Below are 23,595 nucleotides of genomic sequence, written 5' to 3'. Positions count from 1 at the left end.
TGGTCAGATAGTTGTAAAACCCAGCCTGGGAAAAAAAATCTTCCATCATTACTTCACATGACCTTCTCCCACCCAAACTTTTCACTAGATGAGGAATAAATCCCTTGTCAGGGATGGACTCTTCCACAAGTAAAGAAGGAAAAATACAACAAATTTTAAGAACAGATCTTTAAAAAATGTTAGATATTCACATAAAATTTGAGGAAAATGTTTTTAACGAACTGCAATTGAAACCAAGGAATAAAATTATTTAAAGGAACATATTAAAATTGGAAAAACAAAACAGAATGAATCATGCAGCGTTTGTAGGATTTATTCTATTTACAGACCAAGTTATACATAATCCTGCCCCGCATTCTTTGCATCATGGTTTTTGTGAGATTAATTTGACTCTCATAAAATACAGCAAAGGAAAATTAAAATAACTAAAAATCCTATCCATTAAAACTACTAGTAGCCGTTACTCACTCTGGTTTAACACAAGTGAAACCACACTTCAGCATACTAATTTTAGCCAAATCTTTCTATTATAATCACTCGGAAAACAGGTTAGTACCTAACCTGTAGAAGTAAACTGAACTTAGAAGCTCACTACCAAGAATAATAATTAGAAGGATATGGTCACGCTTCCCTATTGAAATCTTCTGAAAATTGCTGGGTTTAGTTATAATAACACAGCTGGTTGACTTACTTTGCTGGTTTGTATAAAGATGTACAAATGTTGCTGATGTTCTGGAATGATTTTCAGTTCTATGGATAATTTAAAGAGATATACAGGTACATCTGTTTTCATACTTAGGCTTGCAATTCAATTAAAGATAATGCACCAAAAATATGCAGAAAAACATGATTATGTACTTCCACATCACAGCAAAAATCTGTAGAAATATACTTTTAATGTCTAAAATAGAGAGACATACCTAACTTACCCAAGTCCAAAGGACATGGAAGAGCCTGGACATTAAGAGTCAAGGTAAGTGCAAGGATGCTGCTGAATGTGGTGTGAAAGCACAGAAAACACAAACCCCCCTTAGCTATTTGGTCAGGACCACCTCAGCCAGTGGGGGATGGCATGCAAAGTTAATCGACAGCAATTTGGAAGAGACCCCACCTCCTGTTAGTGTCTCCTTGCCTTCTTGAGCTTGGCAGCCTGTGCGCCCCACAGCACTGTCTGGTTTTGGTTTTGGAACATCACATAACTTGATAGCTTAAACTGAAGATCTTACAGCATAGTGCAATTACTATTGATAATTCAAACTGTTACCAGCACCAGGTAATCACACCACCCGCACTTTATTATGGGAAAGCTCAAGGATATGAAGAAAATTAAAAATGACTAAGGAAGGCAGTGATTTTCAGTGAACAAAAACAGAATCAGAACCAGTATGAGATTTATTATCACTGACGGATAAGATTGTGAATTTTGTTGTTTTGTGGCAGAAGTACAATGAAATAATATAAAATTAAAGATCTTAAAGATTAGCTTTATTTTTCACATGGCGATTGAAACATCTTCAAGCCATTTTCACAAGGCAATGCATCTATCATCCCACCACCCAGGATGTGCTTCCTTCTCATTACTCCCATCAGTGAGGAGGTACAGGAGCCTGCAGACATTCACTCAGGGTCTTAGGAACAGCTCCACCATCATATTTCTGAATGGTCAACCCATGAACAACATATGCCAGTGATAATACATCTGATTCTGATTCCTGGCGTACAGTGGAACACGTCATTTCCATCAAATCAAATCAGCAACATTGTGCTGGGCACGAGTAAGTGCTGCCACGTTTCTGGCGCCAATGTGGCATGCCCGCAACTCACTAACCCTAACCATACGTCTTTGGAACATGGGAAGAAATCAGAACACCCAGAGGAGACCCATGTGGTCACAGGGAGAACATGCCAACTCCTTAGAGACAGTGGCGGGAATTGAACCCTCATCTTACAGCCGGCATAACAGTGTTACACTAATCGCTACACTGGAAAAAAATTACTAAAATAAATAATGCAAAAAAAGTGTGTGTGTGTGGGGGGGGGATGAAATAATGAGGTAGAGTTCATGGGGTTCATGGATCGTTCCAAATCTTATGACAGAGGGGATGAAGCTGTTCCTAAATAATTGAGTGTGAGTCTTCAGGCCCCTGTATTTCTTCTCCAATGGTAGTAACAGGAAGAGAGCATGTCCTGGATGGTGAGGGTCCGTAGTAAGGGATGTCGCCTTTTTGACACATTGTTTCTTGAAGATCTCCTTATGACAGCCAGTGAGCCGTGAGCCATACCTTATCAGAAACAGCTTCAAACTGAGTGGCTACCCATAATGTATCAATAATGAGTAGTAAGACATAAAAATGAAAACATAATACTTGCAGGGGTAGAACATATTGTTCCTTGAACCACCATTTAGTAAAATCATGTCTGAATGAACCTTGGCCTTAGCTCTACTTCTCTGGCTTATCCTCACAACTGTTGATTAACTGGGATGGCAAAGTTATTTGTATATTAAACCACATTTAGTGTTTGGATTTGATTTTTAATGGTGTTAAATTCTGGACAGTTATTAATTGATGAAGCTAGGGGAATAAGTGATTTAAGAAAGGATGAAGACATTGGGGAATATCTTTAGATGAAGGGTGAATGTTCTTTTTAATTCACTGTCACCATTATCAAATCAGAGTAGATAAAGTCCTATAAAAGGAAACTATATAGAATCATGGAGTCATAGAAAACTACAGCACAGAAACAGTCCCTTCATCCCATTTAGTCTGTGCTGAACTATTAATTTCCCTAGTCCCATCAACCTGCAACCAGACCATTGCTCTCCTTATGCCTCCCATCCATGTACTTATCCAAATTTCACTTAAACGTTGAAATCGAACCTGCATCCACCACTTCTGCAGGCAGTTCTTTCCACAATCACACCATCCCCTGAATGAAGAAGCTCCCCCTCACGCTCCCCTTAAACATTTCACCTTTCACCCTTAGCCCATGACCTCAAGTCCTAGTCTCACCCAACCTCAGTGGAAAAGGTTGTTTGCATTTACCCTGTCTACACCCCTCGTATAGTCGCTTGAAAAGAGGAATATCTCAGTACATGAAGATTGAGCAGGAGAGAAGTCAGCATTCAGTACTTCGTTCAAAGAAAAATGGGAGTGCCAACTGGATGTGTCTAAGGACCTTATTTCTGTCCAATAACACTGTATGATTCTTTATACTGTGGCAAAATCCAAGACATATTCTAATGATCTCTTTAGGATACGATTCAGACAAGAAACACAAATAACTTTTGTGTTGGATTCATTTTAGACTTCCCAGATGCTGCATTTCCAAACTCAGTAATGAACACAAATGCCTTACTTATCTATTGTATACTCCAGCAAAAAGGATTATCCTGCAGAACTAGTAATCAGATACTCCGCCGATTCTAATGACTGGATTACTTTGGCGGCAGATGGAGTGGGATATGAAAGGAACCATTTTGGCAAGCTAGAATTCATAGAACAGCTCAACCAAATAAAACATCCTTTTATGCTTTTCCTATGGGAATCAGATATTATTTTGATGAGTATAAATGGTGATGGGTTAGGACAGTAACTCATTTTGACAAGCCTTTCTCCTTTTTTTCTGTCATTTGTGTCTGTGTATGACAATATTGAGTCATTACATTTTAGTATGAAATGTATATGCTTGATCATTTGTTTGAGAAGGTTTCAACACCAAGTAAAGATTAAAAACACATATACACAGTTTTGATTTTACTAGATTTTACTTCTTTTACTTCTTCTTCTTCCAATATCATTCTACTACTAGGCTGCGTGCAAATGGAACCTGTGATTTACATTTTGATGGTGTGTTTTTGGGCTTTGCTGTCTCCGAAGTAGCTTGTGAGGCCTGGAGTCAGGGCGCGAGCCCATGATTGACTCCACTGCTTCTTTCCAATTGAGGCGTCAAGAAAGGCTGAAGTCGACAAGGACGAGAGCAGAGGACGGGCGGGTGATTGGCGCCGTCGGCCTGCGTTTCAATGGTCTCCCTCTCCTTCTTGCTAGCTGCTGTCGGAGGAAAGTTCAGGAGTCTTGAGATCCACGTTGTAAGGATTAATAGGCGAGGCTGTGATCTTGTTTTGGGGGACTTTGAGGCTCATGTTGTACGTGTTCCTGGATTCTAGTTACTCTTTTTTTTTTCGCTGGTTTTGAGAAAGACTGGTTTCGGAACATAGAGCTTTGCATTCTGTGGGGAACACTCAGTCCAGGTGATGTTAAAAAATATTTCAGACTACCTCCTTTCTTTACTCTACCACTATATTTGGCTTCCACATCACCCAGCAGCATCGCTGCACACTCTTGACATTTCCAAAGCATAACCTCTTCTAAACCCTCTGGATCTGGGTAAATAGGTTATGCCACTCCAGATTTTTTAGTGATATAACTTGTGATTAGTTAAATCAGAGCATGTATGTGTCTTGGCAATCTCTGTTGCCCGCATGGCAAATAGCAAATTTGTAGTCACAAGATGTCCTCACACCTCATTTTCAGTGGCACTAGGCAATACAGGGACTTGTACAACTGTTTCTTCTTGTGGATATTGGCCTGCATACATTCTAAACATCTGACAGTACCAAAGGAACTTCCTGGTTTCCTTCACATTTATGCATTTCAAATGTAACTCCAGACTTTCGCTCGACAAAGGATGCCTTTCATTTTATGATTGAAGAATGAATAATACATTATTCACTTTCAAAATGCTGAGTTTTATTTTTGTTCCATCCTGGTTCAAATTCCCTCTAAAAGTTGTTCATCTCCTCTGCAGCTGCATCAGATGTCAGATCTCTTTTTGGCCCATTGTAACCATGCACTGTTTCTTCACAGTGTTTGCTTCGTGACTGGTTTGTTTTATGCTTTTTATATTCTATTCTTAAGAATGTATTTGTATGGTAATTCTCTAGCTGAAGCCAAGCACCCACTCATTTAGAAAAGAATAGAATAGGTTGTCCATTTGATTTGTCAACTTCTTCTGTCAATACATTGATGGTAGACTTATAACCCGGCGTATATACAAATCATATTAAATTTAAACATCAACAAGGCAGATGAATATTTCCTAATTTGGCAACTTACGCTGAACATGAACAGTCATTATAGCAGCATCATTATTTTTCTGACCTGTGGGGTTCTGAACCAGTTTTTGTCGATTTTTCCAGTCCTTTCAAATATTAGCTTTTACTGAATGGTAACGCAGACTCCACAGGCCAAGTGATCTAATTCTGCTCCTATGTCTTATTACTGAAATACAATCCCATATAAGCAAGTACAACATTGCAAAAAGCAAATCTAATTTTGATTAAGGGCGAAAAGAAAGCATATGTAAATTAACAGTTAATTCTTCATCAGTGTGAACGGAGTAACTATATCCATCCCTGGCTGGCTCCGCCTGTCTGCATTCCGTTTCCCTTTATACTACCTCAACACATTTATGAAGGGCATGATCTAATAGCACACAAACAAAAGCTTTTCATTGCATCTTGGTACATGTAGCAATAATAAACCCATACCTATACCCCACAGGAGTCAAGACTCAGAGAATATATATAGAATGAAGACGACTGGCAAAAGAAACAACATGACATCTTTATTAGGCAATGATTTTATAGAATCAGGAATGCATTTCCTTGGAGTTAGAGGACATGGAATTAATCACTACTTTCAGAATGGACAAGTAACTGACAGAAAAGGGAAAATATTTGGAGGGGACACAAAGGAGCGGTCATGGGATTGAGATTAGTGAGATTGCTCGTGGCACAAATCTGATGTACTCCATTTTTACCGTAACCTTACTTTGATGCTGTAAAAGCCTAAACCCATAAATTTGTGCATTGCTATGAAATAAATAAGAGATGACAAGACTAACCATATGAATGGCCACCCATCCACACGGAGGGGCTGCCCGTCCTTGGAAGCCAATGTGGAGTCGTAAGATGAGGATGGGCACTGGGGTCAGTGCCCAGCTGGTTGGCTTGTAAAGATGACCCTCCAGTGACCATCAGGTTTGGATTCAGGTCTCCAGGACAACCATTGGATGGACGGATTCGTGCGAGCTCCACCAGATCTTTGTTTTCCCTGAATTCAACAGGAAGGTTTTGAATTAATTAATGACAACTGCAAAATTGCTTTAAATATGGAGCGCCTTCCTCACATGGACCGCGACGGTTTCAGGGGAAAACTCAACAACGAATAAACAATCACTTCTGGGTTGATTGGCAAGGCCCAAAGCCACAAAAATCAATCAAGAAAAGGTTCCCTGCCATATCCTAATGCATTTCAAGCAGTAAAGTTGGGCTCAGTAATTCAAAACTTTGGGTACAGCCAAGCTGCGAACTTTGGGGGGGGGCACGGGGAGCAATGAGTGCATTAGCAAACATTCCCTTTGGAATCGTGCGGAACTGATAGAAGGAGCAGCGCCTAGACACAACAGCCCAAGCTGTGGGAAGGAGGAGGTGGAGAAGAGGAAAGAAGGGTTCAGAACTTAATGATGTAACTGCCTAGTGTGCAATTCCTTCCACTGAACCTCAGCAGGAAAAGGGACATAACGAGATCAAACAAAGAACATAGAGTGGAACATTGCAGTTCCTTTGGCCCACAATGTTATACTGACATTATAGTTTAAGATCAACCTAACCCTTCACTCCCATATAGCCTCTCAAATTTTCTATCATCCATGTGCCTATCTAAGAGTTTCTTTAATTTTCCTAAAGTACCTGCTTCTCCCACCACCGCTGGCAGGGCATTCCAATCACCCACCCCTCTGTGTGAAAAACCTACATCTGACATTCCCCCCCCCATACTTTCCTCCAATCACTTTAAAATTATGCCCTCTTCTATTGGAGATCCTCAGTGAAACCTATTAGACCACAGTACCATTAGCAGAAGGCAAGGAACTGCACACTGCCTGCAGTGTCTCTACGCAATCAACTTATGAGAGTTAATCATGACCTTGAACCTTTTTTTGGGGGAGGTATCAAATTTAAGCCTTATTAGACTAGGGAATCTTTCTGTTGTAGCCTTCAGATATAAATTCTGCTCCCATGCAACAGGTAGTGGAGAGCTGTTAAGTTTATGCTTTGCCTGCGTTAATCTAGATTTACAGAAGTCAGGAACGTTTTCCCATTTATACACTTTAATGCCCATCAGTCATTTGCCGCCAAACAAGTTCCTCCAGCCAGAAGATGCAGGAATGCAGCCTCTGGGGCTCTGCACAAGAATTTTCATTTCATAATCTGGAAACTAAAAGCATGATCTTTGCAATTCAGTTTCTCCTGGTCTTTATCGCCTTGTCCCTCATGAACTGACAAACATCACAGCAGCCACGCTGAGAAGAGGCAGATCCCGTTCAGCTAATGACCTCCTGGCCAAGTGTTCAATCAATCTGGAATGTAAACATTGTGGTCTGCAAGCCAAGTGCAAAGTCTGCCTTTTGAATACTCATCCTCCCTTCGCCAGCACCGAAGGCTCCAAGAAGGCAGCACAGAGGTGCTGCTGGACACAGTCCCCAAGACCAGGGTTCAGTCTTGTTCTCTGGTGCCTACTGTGTGGTGTTTGCACGTTCTCCCTGTGTTAATGTGGGTTTCTTAGATGTTCCATTTTTCTCTCACAATCCAGGTCATGCCTAATACTCTCGGGGAGGAGGTACTGAAGCCTTAGTTCCCACACCACCAGGTTCAGTAACTGCTATTACCCTCAAACCATCAGGTGCCTGAACCACTCTGGAAAACTTCATTCACCACTACTCTGAACTGATTCAATGACCCACTGACTCAATTTCAAGAACTCTGTACAACTCATGTTCTCAGTATTATTTGTTTTTATTTGCAGTTTGTCTTATTTTGCACATTGGTTGTTTGTCAGTCTTTGTTTTTTATGTTTTCACAAATCCTATTGCATTGTTTTTCTTGTAAACGCCTGCAAGAAAATGAATCGTTGCAAGATTAATGAAAATATTAATATGGTAACATATAGATGCTTTGATAATATATTTACTTTGAACTGGAAATTCTCCCTCATGTGTAGCTAAATGGTGGAATCTAGAGAGCGTGTTGATGGAAATATGGTTAATGCCGGATTACAATAAATGGGAACTTGATAGTCAACACGATCCCGATGGGCTGAAGGGTCTGTTTCCCTGCTGCATGAATCCATCATTCTATACATTTTGGAATTACTCCCTCTCTGACATTAAGTCAAATTATGCCAACTGAAATAAACTAAAGTAACGCATTAATATTTCTTAATTCAGGGTTTAAAATACTGAGGTTGATAATGTCTGATATTCTAGTCAGCAATATTTGGTATCTCTGGAGCAACCCAGAAAGTCAGGCAGCATCTATGGAGAGGAATAAGCAGTCGATGTTTTGGGCTGAGACCCTTCATCAGGACTGGAAAGGAAGGGGGCAGAAGCCAGAATAAGAAGGTGGGGGAGGGGAAGGACTACAAAAGCTGGCAGGTGAAAGGTGAAACCAAATAAGGGGGGAAGGTGGCTTGCTGGGGGAAGGGGAGATGAAACTGGGAGATGACAGGCTGAAAAGGGAAGGAGGTGGGGCACCAGAGAGAGAGAATGGGTAGGTGAGGAAAAGAAAAGAGGAAGAGGGGAGCCAGAATGAGGAATTGAAAAGGACAGAAGGGGGAGGGAGTTGAAATTAGCAGAAGTTAGAGCAATTAATGTTCATGCCATCAGATTGCTCGGGATTTCTAACATCTACAGGATGTCTTGTGTTGATGTACTTGATGTTTCTGAACAAACAATAGATCAAAATGGAATTGTAAGCACTCAAGTATATGAACTGTTCTGATGGTTTGGACCCAGATTTTAGGATGAGTAATTCATAAATAAAAACAAAAAACCTTACCGAAGTAAATGGTCCCTTTCCCTATCCAAACGTGCCAGGCCCATTCTCTCCTCACGAAAATGATTGCCTTCTTCCTCGACCTCCAAATCAATGATGTAGGCAGAACGCGATGATCCTGCCAACAGTAAAGCATTGCTTGAAGCTGACCACCAACTATGAATCCTTGCCGAGAAATATCTAGTGCTAAGATCTACGCTTCTAAGAATGACAATAGGAAAAATGTTTGTAAAACAGTTCCACATTCTGATAATTAAGTCAAATATTGAAACAGCATGGTGGATTAAAAAGATGATGAAGGAATACATTTCCCAATTCTATTCCTTATAGACTTTGTACGAGTCAAACATCTGTGCAAATGTAAATGCAAAAAACTAATAGTGAACTGATAGGAGTGCAGAGAGGCAAACATAAGTCAAGCTTGTACTTGATTTCAAGTTGTAAGGCTTTAAAAGGTTGGAACTATTTTCATCTGGACGTTTCAAGTCCCTTGCTGAGTGTTAAACTGGGTGATATTTAAAAAGGTATACATTAGTTTCCTTCTGGTGTGATTTTGGATACCTCAAGGTCAGCTGTGTCCACATTCACAGCAACACATCCCCATCCTGAAAGTGAGACGGTCAGGGTTGAGGACACGTGTAAAATGTTGACGTTACCATGAGCCAAAAGCCAAGACTCAGCTAGGTTGAGCTGGACAATGACAAATTTTCCTACCTGCAGGTGAAATTCTTCAGTTGAATAAACTAGGTTGTGTGAAGTTGAACAATCAAAGCAAGGACATTTGAATTACAGCCTAAACTACACTTGACTGTGTAACTCTTCAGGGAATGAAATGCTGTCCTACCACATCGTTCAGTAATAAACAACCCTTTGAAGGATTCCTTTAGATTTGATCACCTACACCAAAAAGAAAAGTTTTTTTAAAAATTCATTCATGGTGATGAGAGCATTGCTGACAAGACCAGTGTTTATTGCCTATTCTTAATTGCTCTTTAAGGTATTTTATTTGGGGAAAGGACAGTAGTGCGGTATATAAAATCCTGAGAGGGCAGAAAATCAACAACTTTTTCTCAGAGTGGAAATGTCAAAAACTGGAGGACATATGTTTAAGGTGAGAGGGGAAAAATTTAAAGGCAAGATTTTGTAGACAGCAAGTGGTTGATGCCTGAAACACACTGCCAAGGGGAGGTGGTAGATGCAGTTATGACTGCAAAGATTTAGAGCTGTTTGGACAGACATGTGAACAGGCAGGGAACAGAGGGATGTGGACTTGTGCAGACAGATGGAATTAGTTTAGCTTTGTATCATAGTCATTGCGGCAGAGAGCCTGTCCACGTGCTGCACCATCCTATGTTTTATGTACAAGTGACAGGTTCCCATCCCGAAAGGACGTTGGTGAATCAGACTGGATCTGACGACAATCCATTATTTTCATGATCACCACAAACGGAACTAGCTTCTCATTCCAGATTTTTTAGCTACTTGAATCAAAATCCTGGCCACAGATCAATACTTTGGATTCAAGTCCAGTATAATAACCAGTAGTCCCATTCAAGAACATTTCTGATAATAATAACTAAGTTATGAAACCAGTTATTAAAAGGTTTTAATAGAAGCACGGATCCGCATCTCACACATCACGTTACCTTTTACTCCAGGAACATGTCTATGTTGGCGGCTGGATTCACTACCACAAGGCAGCTCATGCTTCTGGTTATCCTTCTGCCTTGCCACTGCCACTGCAATGCCAACTGGAGGCTGCCGCACCTCTCCATCACCCTGAGTTGACTCACTTTCCCTGCCTTTGGTACAATCTAGACGCTCCAAATCTAGGCTTGACTTCCCGCTTTGCAGCTTTATCTCCTGGTGGACACAACTGGCCCTGATGTTTCCTAGACCTCCGAACGGGGTCTTCTGCCCAACAATGAGGGCCTGCGTGCCTGGGGGAAAGGAGCTGCTGTACTTTAGCAGACTTTTCATGGCTGAGACTTCATCAGCCTGACCCAACATGTCTTGGTTTAGCACAGATCCTTGTGACAGCATTGCCGCCTGCTGTAAACTTGAACTGAAAGGGTCAAGGTAGGAGTTCTTCCTGTCTTCACCCATTGGAATCTGGGCACCCTGCCAGGGAGGTATGTGGGATCCACTGTAGCTCATACAACTGAGCTCCGGTGGCCTTCTCTTCATCTCCGAACCACTTCCTATGTGCTCCACCTCAGGAAGCTTATGGTGTTGGTGACGTATCCTGGCCACTTTTTGCCCCTGCGAGTCTTTTGAAGCTTTCTCTTGCACATCGCTGCCCTGCTCCCGGTCCAGCATGTAACTGGAGTGGGTCAGTTTGGCACAGCAAGTCTCCAGCTCCCTCGAACAGAAACAATCCTGAGTCTGTGGCATAACGTAAGTGCTACCTTTCCCTGAGGGGCCCTTGGCTGCCTGAGGTGTGAACGGAATCACCATCTGTGCACCAGCGCTGCTACCACACTGCTGCTTGGACTTTATGGCTGAGTTGTGGGGCCAGTCCATTCCTTTCCCATCTAGCTTCAAATGCAGGTGTGAGCCGGGCACAGTCCCAACATCAGTCCTCTCTGTGGTTTTTTCCTGTGTCTTCTCCTTCCCCATACTTCTGCTGATCTTGCAGTCCTCCGCAGTGACTTGGAAAGGTCTACTTTTGTCACCAAAATGTCCCACTGAAGGCACGTAGGTAGGCCCAGTGACCTTGAGCTCCCTACCAGCCTTATCTTGAGTAGGGTAAAAAAGGTCTAAGTTGGAATGAACCTGCAAACAGGGGAATGTTCCAGAGCCGGTGCTAGATGATGGAGGAATGTTGGACAGTGAAGAAGGAACAGAGTATGCAACAGAATGGTGCGGTGTTTGCCAACTGTCCGAGCATTCGATATGCATTGGTCCAGAGGGACCATTTTCTCTGAAATCCCTCTCAAACCTTAAGCTCTCTTTGGTACACCTGCCTGGAGTATGGATGTCCATTTGCCTTGGTAAAATCCCACCAATATTAGTGCAGCTTGCTAATAAAGTCTTACTGGAATCTCCATTCATAACTTTGGAGTTTGTTAAACAGCTATTGAATTGTTTATTTCTGTTTTCACACATACTATTGTGCATATTTGTTAGGTCTTCCTTGCATCTAATGTCTGGCATCAGAGAGTGTACTATCTTGCGTCCATCTTTTCCATCTTCTTCTGAGTGTCTCTCCTTGTGAGTCCTTTGACTGTTCATTGTATTGGTTTCGTTCTTACTCATCCTGTCTTTGCCTGGCTCCTTTGCGGCCAGCAGTCTTTCAGTCTCCTTGACCGTCTTGTGGGAGTGGCTCATTTCTCGGTCTCTGGTGCAAGAACCAATGGGAGCCGTGCGGGAAATGGAAGGGAAGCTGTGATTGGTTGAGAGCAGGGTTGGCTGTCCAGGCAAATTCCTCAGATAGAAGCCATCTGCAAAGTTGAGAGAAATCTCATTATATTTCATTGCCATGAATAACAAGATGCTTTACAGCCTTGTTTTTCAGCAAGCTTTACCCTAGGTTCAACTCAAAGCGACCATTTTAGGTGTATGAAACCAAGTCCATCTACAAATTTTTACTATAATTTTTTCTCTTCTTCCCTGAAGGCACCAACTTTTGGCTAATAGTTAAATCAGGAACATCTGCCAAATTTCCCATCCAAATGGGCAATGTCCTAAAGTGAGCTCTGGCAGTAAAGGGTTGATTTCCAAACACAGGATTTTGGCAAATGATCTCATCTATTGGGGCCATGTGCTGGAAATTGATGGCCATGCTGCTCATAATTGTTTGTTCATTATCATTTGGCAGCATACCTACTTTTTCTCGTTTCGTGCTCCTGACAACCTGTGTTTGATAAAATCAGCCCTTAAAAATGACTATTTGATTACTGCCAACATCACACACAAACCTAACCCTGTTAGCATCAACTGCAACACATACACAGCTTCTGCCTCAACAACAGGGCATACCAGAAGACCAGGGTGACTGCCACCCAACTAATATCAGTTAAAACAGTGTAGACTGGGATCTGTACTCGGGATTTTCCAAGGGAACAAATTGTTGTCTGATGGGAAAGGGTCTGCATAAAACTCCCACCCTTATTTTCAAAGCCATCCATGATCCTGTTGCCCCTAACTCTCTGTAACTCTCCAGCTTTTCGAGCCTCCAAGCTCCCCAATTCTAACCTGTGCACATTCGGGATTTTATCCACTGGTGGCAACCGTGCAGCTTGTTGGTTCCTTCTAGAAGTTTCTCCCTCTCTCTGTATCTTTTCTCATCTTTGAAAGTGCATTCAGCCAATTGACTCCTTGCCAATACCCAGATGAGCTATCCATTAGTCCCATTCCTCCTTGTACCCCGACATTTCATTCTCTCTCACACATACCTCTTAACTTACATCTGATTCTTCTTGCCATTAATCTAAACTGAAATTTGCAAGAGAAAGATTTACTGTGAATATTTATATGTAAATTAGATCCACTGAATGATATTATATATCATAGGAATGCCTATAATCTCACACAAAGCAAGCCTGTGACCAGAGCTCCCTCAGTAGACCAAAGGCACAGGTCGAAGGAAAGTCTCCCTTGCTTCAATGTAGTAGGATAGCCAATCAAATTGAATTTGCCTAACAACATTATTTTTGATTCTGTGGAGAAAATAAGTCGTTCTGTGCAAAACATATCGAAACAGGGGACATTAATTGAGAGGTGCACTCACTAAACAGAGGAAAACTGATTTACCGCCAGAGTGGCTACAGCCGATGGGTTATATAATTCTTGAAGCACCCTAAGCAGGAAATGCAAATGTTGTTTTTAGGCAGTGAGTTCTTTTGATCTGGAAGTCACTGCCTACTGCAGTAGGGATATATTCAGGAGAAACTTTCATCAGGGATCAGACAAATGCTTGAAAAGGGGGAAATAGGTGGGGCTTTGGAACAGACTCTCAATGAACCAGTACAGACACCTGGATGGAAAGGCCTCCTTCTATCCCTATTATTCTGAGGCTTCATTATTCCAATCACATGGCTGTTTGGGAAGTGTTACAACAGTGGGCTCATGGATCAAAATTAGTGCTTTTGTTTACTGGTATTTTGCCTGTCTAAAAAAAACCTCCTTTTACTTCCTGACTTTTCTTGCTCCATCTGCCTCCTCTCCCTTTCTCTCTTTGCACTCCACTGCCTCCTCCCCCCCCCCAATTCTCTCTATCTTTTTTCTCTGCATTTGTGTCTCTCTTTGTTCTGCCCCATTCCTTGTCTACGGAGTGGACAATAATCACAATGAATAATTCTATTTTGTTGTGCGCTCGCAGAGTCCTGTTTACGTTATTCATTGCCCACAGTCTCGTAGAGAGGGTCTGGCATTTCACTGCTGTGGCCTGGATTCAATTCTGATCAGGGACTTCATTCATTTTGCCTCCCCTAATGGCTTGGTAGGTACAGTCTATTGTTAATACAAAGTCACTTCATTTGAATAATGTGTTCATTTGAATTTTATTTGCACAAAAAGCCTTCAGTACTGATTCATTTACATGTCTTCAATTGAATAACAAGAACATTTAATATTTTTTAATGCAAATAACAACTTTGAATTAGCAATCTAAAATTGGCTACTGCGTCTTCTGGAGATAACCATACAGATCAAGTCTAATCCTGGTTCAGTCATGGCTTGTGTTTTTCTCAAATTAGGTGTCAGTGAAGGTACGTGGGAGCACTTATGCTAGGGACAAAGATTTCAATTCAATGATATTTACTCAAAGGTGAATTATTTCCCAAATGTCACATGAGAGCAAGACTGGGTACTTCCCACAAAGCCCAATCCCAGACATGCAGGATAGGTGCTCAGGTAAGTTGGATCACCTCTCTCAGAAAGAGACTGAAAATCAGTCAAAACTTAAAGTAAATGTTTGTTGCTTCTTCTGCCTTTGGTATTTCTTTATGTGTATTTTCTCAACATAAATTTTGCAGACCAAATTATATTCCTTATCAAAATTTTTGTATTGCGAATTCATTAAGGGTAAATTTCTGTAACCTGAATGCCTGTAATGCAAGTATTAGCTGTATTTCTACTTCAAAGAAGCTACAGTCTTCCAAACTAAAACTGGACTCAACCTGATAAGAAATTATATAATTATCCATTTTATTTCTAATACATTGTCACAATTGCCATGATTAAGTGTTAGCTCAATTAAATTGAACGTCATCATAATTAAAACAAAGAAATGGTACTGATGTTGCTGTTTTGTAAATTACATGCAGGCTAATTCACTTGCCTTTCTGTGAATCATAGAACCTGTGCTGCCCATAAAGTACACTGTTGCTGTTGCCGTGGTGATCTAGGTGGCTCATGGGAAGGAAAGTGGAGGCCAAACTGCTTGAAAATCTGGAATACCCTGGAACTAAAGAAAACCCAAGGTTAGAGTTGAGTAGCACAGTCGCTTAACAGTGTGCACCAATTTTTCCTTTTCGACTGCATTTCAATGATCCGAGTTTAAGTAATAAAGTGGTTTTCCAACTAAAATCTAGTAATTGCAAACAGACCATGAGGAAAAGAAGCCGCTGAGGTTTCGATGCTTCTGTGTGCGATGAAAAAGAATAACAAAAGATACAATCTTTGTGTTCCCCGTATATTATTTATGATTGATGCAGTGAATTCAACTACTGAACTTGTAGAGAGGTCTGGCAAGTTGCCCTTCATTTTGAGGGACTAAAATTCTGTTTAACTGAAATGATTTTTCAAAAAGGTCGTATCTCGTTTCCTCGAATGACAACTAACATTAAATTATAGTTAAAGACATGTTCAAAATCCACTGTCCATTGTAATCCCTTCTTAGCGAACTCATTGCAAGTACAGACAGAAGTAGTCTAGGCAACCCACTGTTATTGTACAAATGCCAGCAGATTCTCTCAAGCAATCTGCTCAAACCCACATGAAAAAGCAAAAAAATATGCAGATGCTGGAAATCTGAAACAAAAGAAGAAAATGCTCTAAGTACTATAGGGAGTGTTTGCAGGGAGTTAACATTTTAAGTCGATGATCTTTCTTGAGAAGTAGGAGGAGTTAGAAAGATATGTTTTACGTTGCAAAGACAGAGAGTGAGAGAGGACAAAGAAAATGCCTGTGATCGAGTGGAGACCAAGAGAAACTGTGATGCAAGCAGGAGTACAAATTGAGAGAGGGCAGTGATAGTTTGTCACAAATTGATCTTCTGTCTTCAGAACATATAAAAAGCAAAAGAAAAATGAGAACAGAGGGAGAAAAGGAAACAAAAATCTAATCCATTCTACTTTTTCTTGATCATTATAGCTTTCAAATATTTATCAAATTCCATTTTAATTTATGCTTTACTATTTACATAAAGGATTCTTGGGAGAAATTACAATCACACGTCATCAAAATGAGAGATGCCAAGGTTGAAATTCTACTGTGTTTTTGTGCTCCACGCAACAGAATTTTCACACAGGACACAAATGGTTTTTAGTATGCTTGGTAAGTTAACCCCAGAAAGCACTTGGAATACCAGTCACTCTTACAGGTTACTCGTGCAGAAGGAGCCCTTCTCAACACATGAGGTCTGGTTCAACGGTCACTGAAGAAACCAGAGGTCCATGAGCCAGTCCTCATTCGGGGATCGGAGGTGGAGAAGATCAGTCATTTAAAATTCTTTGGCGCTATCATATCAGAGGATCTGTACGGTACCAGCAGGTAAGTGCCATTACAAAGAAGGCACAACAGCACCCCTACTTTATTAGAAGTTTCCGCAGATTCAGCACGTCAACTAAAACTTTGACAAACTTCTACAGAAGCACAATGGAGAGTATCCTGACTGGCTGCATTATGACCTGTTATAGACACACCAATGACAAGAATGGAAAAGTCTATAAAAAGTGGTAGATACGACCCAGTCCATCACAGGTAAATCCCTCCCCACCATTGAGCACATCTACAAGGAGCATTGTCGCTGGAATTATCAAAGAATCCCACCATCCAGTCCATGCTCTCTTCTCACTGCTGCCATCAGAAAGGAAGTACAGGAGCCTTAGGTCCTACTCCACCAGGTTCTGGAACAGTTATTACCCTCCAAACATAAGGCTCCTAAATTAGTGTGGATAATTTCACTTATCTCAACACTGAACTGATCACTGAACACAACCTACTGACTCACTTTCAATGATTCCCCAATTTACTCTATGTTCTCATCATTATTTATTTACTTTTTTTTGTATTTGCAGGGTTTGTTCAATGATTGTTTGTCTATCTTTGTGTGTAGTTTTTCCATTGATTCTATTGTTCTTCTGTAGGAAAATTAACCTCAGGGTAATATACGGTGACATATGTATACTTTGATAATAATATTGAACTTTGAACATTAATGGGAGGCCAGCATGGTCAGATCAGGAGTTCATTTTCTGGATCCACCTAAAGATTAATCTGTTTTGTTAGCTGCTTGTCCCACACTCCTACCCATTGACTGTTACCTCCTACTGCTTACTTGACTGGGGTCGTCTTTGGCCTCCCAGCCATCTAACTGCAACGTAATCCCTTATCACAAAATGATCATGACCCCACCCACTGATGTCCCAACCAGATCCCCGAGACTCCAGTTCCCAATCATTATTGAGTGGCAGAGCAGACTCGATGGGCATCACAGCCTAATTCGGCTGCTAGAGTGAGGGGCACAGTAGCGTACTGCTTTGGTCAACTGCTCTACAGTGCCAGTGGTCAGTGACTAGGGTTTGGTTCCACTGCTGTCTGTAAGATGCTTGTACGATCTCTCTGTGACCTTATGGGTTTCCTCTGGATGCTCTAGTTTCCTCCAAGGACATACGTGTAAGGTTAGTTATGGGCATGCTATGTTGGCACTGGAAGTTTGGTGATACCACCGGGCTGCCCGCAGCACAATCCTCTGTCTGTGTTGTTTGTTGACACAAAACAATGTATTTCACTCTATGTTTCAATGTAGACGTGACAAATAAAGCTAACAAAATGACTGAACTTTCTTTTGCAACCCTCCATCCTACCAGACCCTCACCACAACAACACACAATTTTGCAACCACCAAGCTTCTCCTCTCACCGGTGGAATAAAGACCTCTAGGTGCTAAAGTGTGCAATGCTATGCTATGGGGCATGATGCTTTAGGTCTCATGTACAATAGAAACATTGCCAGAACATGCAGCACTCACTCCCACCCACAAAGTTACACCTGACTATTCTCTATTGTCTCCTAATCACTAATGCAATCTGCCTTTCCTGGTGTAGAAAGATTTCTGGACTTTGTTTTCCACTCATGTTTCAATGTGTCCTTTATGTCCTGTACACTATTTGTCATTCTTTCAAAAATCTTAATTAATTTGTAGACATTATTAAAGTCCTTAAAAAGTACCTGTATGACATCTACTGCAGTACCTTATTTAATCATTCCAAAAATTTCTTCATAAAATTCAATTGTTAGTTGTTCTTAGCAAACCGATTACCCCAATTAGTCTGTAATCGTATAAATGATTATTCATTTCATTGGACTCTATGGCCTGCAAAGCTTGGAATTATCTTTGTGATACTTCATGCAACTTAATAGGAAGAAAGCAGTAAGAAATGGAGGCAGGGATACCGGATGGAGAAGGGAGAGACTTATCACTCTGCCCCTAAAAATGTCGCTAAGTGTTCCATCAGTCCCAAAGGTCAAAGATGTGCATCTCTTGGACTCTTACCGCATTTAGATAAGGTCAGGAGACCAGGCAATGGGAAGTAAAGCTGTGGAGCGCACAACGCTTGCTCACTTAAAGGCAATGAAGGGAAGGACTTGAAACTTCTGAGTATGCTGCACACAAGGCATATCAGTGATATGGCAACGTTTAACTGAAAAATTATGGAGAAATATTATAAAATTGCATTTGCTTAGACTAGAAGTCATTGATCTGAAATATTCTGTTTCTCCACTGATTTATATTCAGATTGATTTATTTACTTATCACATGTACGTCCAAACATACAGTGAAATGTATCATTTGCATTAACAATTAATACAGCGTACGAATGTGCTGTGGGCCATACATTCGGGCACCAATATAACATGGTCACAAATACTGCTTGATCTGCTGAATATTACCAAAACTTTTACTTTCATTTCTCATTTCCAGCATCTGCAGCTTTTTTTGCTTCTTTTATTAACTTTTACCTCAACTCAGATGAAATTTGCCATTGATAATAATTTTACCATTTCAATGCTATCAAATGGACCTGCGCTTACCAAGGATGCCCTTTTCCTCTGCCTTTAAATGCAAAATCCTACATAAAGTAGTGGATTTGGCCCAGCACATCACTGGTAAAGCCCTCCCACTCATTGAACACATCTACATGAAACACTGTAGTAGGAAAGCAGCATCCATCATCAGAGATTCCAGGTCACGCTCTGTTCTCGCCGCTGCCATCAGGTAGAAGGTACAAGAGCCTCAGGACTTGCACCATCAGATTCAAGAACAGTTACTATGCCTCAACCATCAGGCTCTTGAACAAAAGGGGACAACTACATTCAACTTCGCCTGCCCCAACACTGAAATCTTCCCACAACTAATCATCTTACTTTAAGGACTCTGTGTCTCATTATCTCATGTTCTCGTTAGTTATTGCTATTTATTTACATTTGCATTTGCAAATATTTGCATTTCTCTTTGTACTCTGGTTGATCTTTCATTGATCCTGTTAATAGTCACTATTTCTATAGATTTGCAATGTCCACAAGAAAATGCTGTATTCTGACATACTGTATGTGTACTTTGATAATAGACTTTTGAACTTTGAACACCATCTTATAGCCAGAGCGACTCAGCTAAAGAAAGGCTCTATATATGGTTCATAACTAAATGGTTTTAATTAGTAATTAAGTTTTATTTTTATTATCATTTTGTTATTTTTGCTGCAGCACTGATTCATTTCTACTCCCGAGTATTGCTTTTCCTTTTCTATGAATCTTCCCTTCATTTCCTTTTTAACCTCTTACAATGTCCCATCCATGAACAAAATTAGAGATAACTTTTCTATACCCTTGTTTACCCCTACCATTTATGTCACTGCAGTAGGTCTTTCCAGCCATTAGCCAGAAAATAAAAGTTTAAACTCAAACCACACTGAACCTTTAAGAGCAAGCTATTGCAATTCCTTGAAATTCGCACAGGCTTCTGAAAATTAGTATTTGGATGGTTTCCTTCAGTGATGCAACCCTGGAAAGGAAGCTGCCATTTATGGGCATACTTCATACTGAGAAAGTAATGGAAAATTATTGAATTCCGATTTCATTTTCACAAATGACTGTACAAATAAAATTTCTTAGCAAAGAATTTGAGGAAATTATTGAAACAAGGTTTCCTGTCTACCACAGAAACTACTTGCATCTGGAATTTCCTGTCGTACCATCATTGGGAGAAATGTGCTTTTCAAAACCCAGGCCAACTGTTGCAGCTTCAAGCACCAGCGATGTTAGTTCGCTGGACAGAATTTTTAAAAATAATTATGGTGCTAAAAGACTGTTCAGCCCACACATAGTTCAAATTTCAGCTTTGTTGCCCTTTTAAAAAATACCACACCAAATATTGTTTACAATAACTTAATAAGATACGCAGTTGAGGTAACTATTTATGTGCTTCAGTAAGCTTATTTGCACAGTCTTCACCTTAACTCACACTCTTGTTAATTTGTACAAACACCATCCTCAGGGATTCATTTTCAGCTGGATTGATTCCAAATTTACAGTAATCTGCCTTGTTTTCACAGTTGTTCTATACCACTACTCCCCAAGAACACAAAAAGTTGTTTTTTTAAGCAGCCATAATGAGTCACTTTTAACTCTTTCACCATCATGAAAGAGTAACGCTGAGGCATTTTCACATGGGGGCGTATTCCACCTTGTCGCTGTGCTGCAATCCATTTTGGCTGACTCATCAGTAAGTGTCCACTGTTTAATCTAATCTTTAATAATAAAATTTTTAAGTGACCCCTGATGTACACTGACGTCCTTCATCAGCATCTAAATGACTAGCTTAATGTGAGCTGAAAGTGACTGGTTGAAAAGATGTACAAAAATGACACAAATGGAGGTGATAAGAACAGTATAGACAGATGTAAGGTTTTCATATAAATTATTAGACATGTACATAAGGCTGGTAGAGTGTTTCTGCCTGATCCAAACAAGATTTCCAGTCGTATTTATACTCTGGGTATTTTCCTTGGATGCCACATCACTTAGCGCCAGCAAGATCAGTCTTGGTACTGTGATGAACAGTATACCTTCACCTGTCCCACATTCAAGTGCATCTCCTAAGAGTCAGCATTTGAACAATGAACCTTTGTTCCTGTCCTCCAGCCCCCAGCATGTTGCACTGCAACACAGGAGGCAGAAGAAGAAAAAAGTATGTTTAATCAATGAGCTACCAGACAGGTCTCCCGAATGTTCGGCTGATACAGCACCTAAGAGGACAATACATTTACGGTAATTATAAACTTCATTATTTCACTGATGTATCAAACACAACAGAAAGCATCCTCTTATGCAAAATCTTCAACAGGAAAATGACCCCTAAAACAATTGATATCCTTCATTTGTGGCTATCCATTACCAGACATCCTCCGATTAACCTCAAAAAACCTAACCCTCATATTTCCTTAAAAACATCATGAGACAAAGGGACTTAAACATTGTCAGAATTACATCAGCTATTCCCTGGACAGCAGCAGCAAGAGGCTCCAGCACCATTTGAAGGTATACTTTTCCATATGAACAACGTAAGGAAAACAAGGCCAGCACAACATCATAAGCCAAATGGTCTGTACTACTGTGCTGTATTGTTCTATACTTTATATTTACCACTGGGACCCTGATGATTGTGAAACCACTATTTATTCTGCAATTCAGTGGAATTTGCGTTTTAAGCTACCTATTCTTCCACATGAAATAGCTACACATGCATATTAATATCTTTCAGAAATTAATGAATCAGCTCCCTTTGTGCAATATAAGCAGCAAGGCAGAACTCAGTAGAAATTTTATCTTAAGCATACATTATCATTTTTGTCATTGTGCAACTTTTAACCATCTTTTTCCATGTTTCTTTCTCCTCTGTTAATCTAGCTGACGGTGCCCTTTAAGATTTGAATAACTTTACCCAAATGCAAACAATATCATTAATTACCAAACACCAGCAAAATCAGTAAAAATATCAAAAAGCCAGGAATTTAGTTTAGAAGATGCAAACATGACCAAAATAGGGTACTATGAGGATCACCAAGGCCCTAAAGTTCACAGTTCTGAATTGCCATCTTGCATCATCATTAAACAAATACTGATGACTTTAGATGCTCGCCCTCTCCTCATGGCAATGCACTACATGTTTCCATCAATTGAGCGTACGTACTTGGAATTCAATTTATGATCCACTGAAAAATCCATTGAAAATGTTGCATATATTTTTAATTAAACATATGAATTCTTTTTAAAAATATGATCTATTTGAAAATAACAGAGAATATAACAGATGAGCTCAATGCCTTCCAAGCCCGCTCTGGCCATCAAAATATGGAGGAACCTTCACAAACTCCCAAAGCACTGATGACACTATCATTTCAGTGTCTGAGGCCGACGTGACAGCATCCTTCAGGAGGGTGAGCTATGGAAAGCATTCGGCCCAGATGGGGTACCTGCCCCAGTACTAAAAACCTTGCGCTGACCAACTGGCACGAGTGCTCAGTGATATATTTAAACTCTTGCTTTGGCAGACTTCACTTATACTGGTGCCTACGAAGAACAAGGTAACCTACCTCAATGACTATCATCCAGGAGCACTGTGATGAAGTGCTTTGAGAGACTAGTGATGAAATATACCAACTCCTGCCTGAGAAGCGACTTGGATCCACTCCAATTTGCCTACCATCACAACAGGTCCTTAACAGATGCCATTTTATTGGCATTCACTCAATCCGAGAACAACTGGGAAGCAAAGATGCATACATCAAGATGCTCTTCATCGATTACAAATCAGAATTCAGTACTATCATCCCCTCAAAACTAATCAATAAGCTCCAAGACTTTGGCCTCAATATCTCCTTGTGCAATTGGTTCTTCAGTCTCCTCACTTGCAAACCCCAGTCAGTTCAAATCAGCAACATCTCCTCCACAATCTCCATCAGCACAGATGCACCGCAATTCTGTGTGCTTAGCTCCCTGCTCTACTCACTATATACTTATGACTGTGTCGCTAAGCACAGCTTCAACGCCATATTTAAGTTTGCTGACAACACCACTGTCGGCCGATTCTAAGATGGTGACGAATCAGCATATAGGAGACTGAAAATCTAGCTGAATGGTGCCACAACAACAACATCTAACTCAATGTCAACAAGACCAAGGAGATGATTATTGACCTCCAGAGGAGGAGACCAGACATCCATGAGCTAGTCTTTATCAGAGGATTAGAAGTGGAGGGGGTCAGCAACTTGAAATTCCTCAGTGTTATCATTTCAGAGGATCAGTCCTGGACCCAGCACGTAATTGCCATAACAAAGAAAGCACAGCAGCACCCCCCCCCCCCACACTTCCTTAGAATTTAGCAAAGATTAAGCCTGACATCTAAAACTTTGACAAACTTCTATATATGTGTGGTTGCATCACTCCTTGGCATGGAGCACTAATGTCCTTGACAG

General features: G+C 40.6%; 1 protein-coding gene across 1 annotated transcript in view; it reads right to left on the bottom strand.

Annotated features, from left to right (window-relative positions):
• Nucleotides 1-23,595, bottom strand: part of bahcc1b (BAH domain and coiled-coil containing 1b) — a 277,518-nt gene that overhangs the window by 130,143 nt on the left and 123,780 nt on the right. The window contains exons 4-7 of the mRNA XM_072242674.1: nt 15,177-15,302; nt 10,540-12,336; nt 8,897-9,011; nt 5,905-6,113 (exon numbers count right to left, since the gene is read on the bottom strand). Coding sequence (XP_072098775.1) covers nt 5,905-6,113; nt 8,897-9,011; nt 10,540-12,336; nt 15,177-15,302 — 2,247 coding nt within the window. The remainder of the gene's footprint in view (nt 1-5,904; nt 6,114-8,896; nt 9,012-10,539; nt 12,337-15,176; nt 15,303-23,595) is intronic.

Source organism: Mobula birostris, chromosome 24, assembly GCF_030028105.1.
Source record: "Mobula birostris isolate sMobBir1 chromosome 24, sMobBir1.hap1, whole genome shotgun sequence".
In the NCBI taxonomy this organism is placed as follows: Eukaryota; Metazoa; Chordata; class Chondrichthyes; order Myliobatiformes; family Myliobatidae; genus Mobula; species Mobula birostris.
The sequence above is the reverse complement of the archived record's forward strand: the minus strand, read 5'-3'. Positions and strand labels throughout refer to the sequence as shown.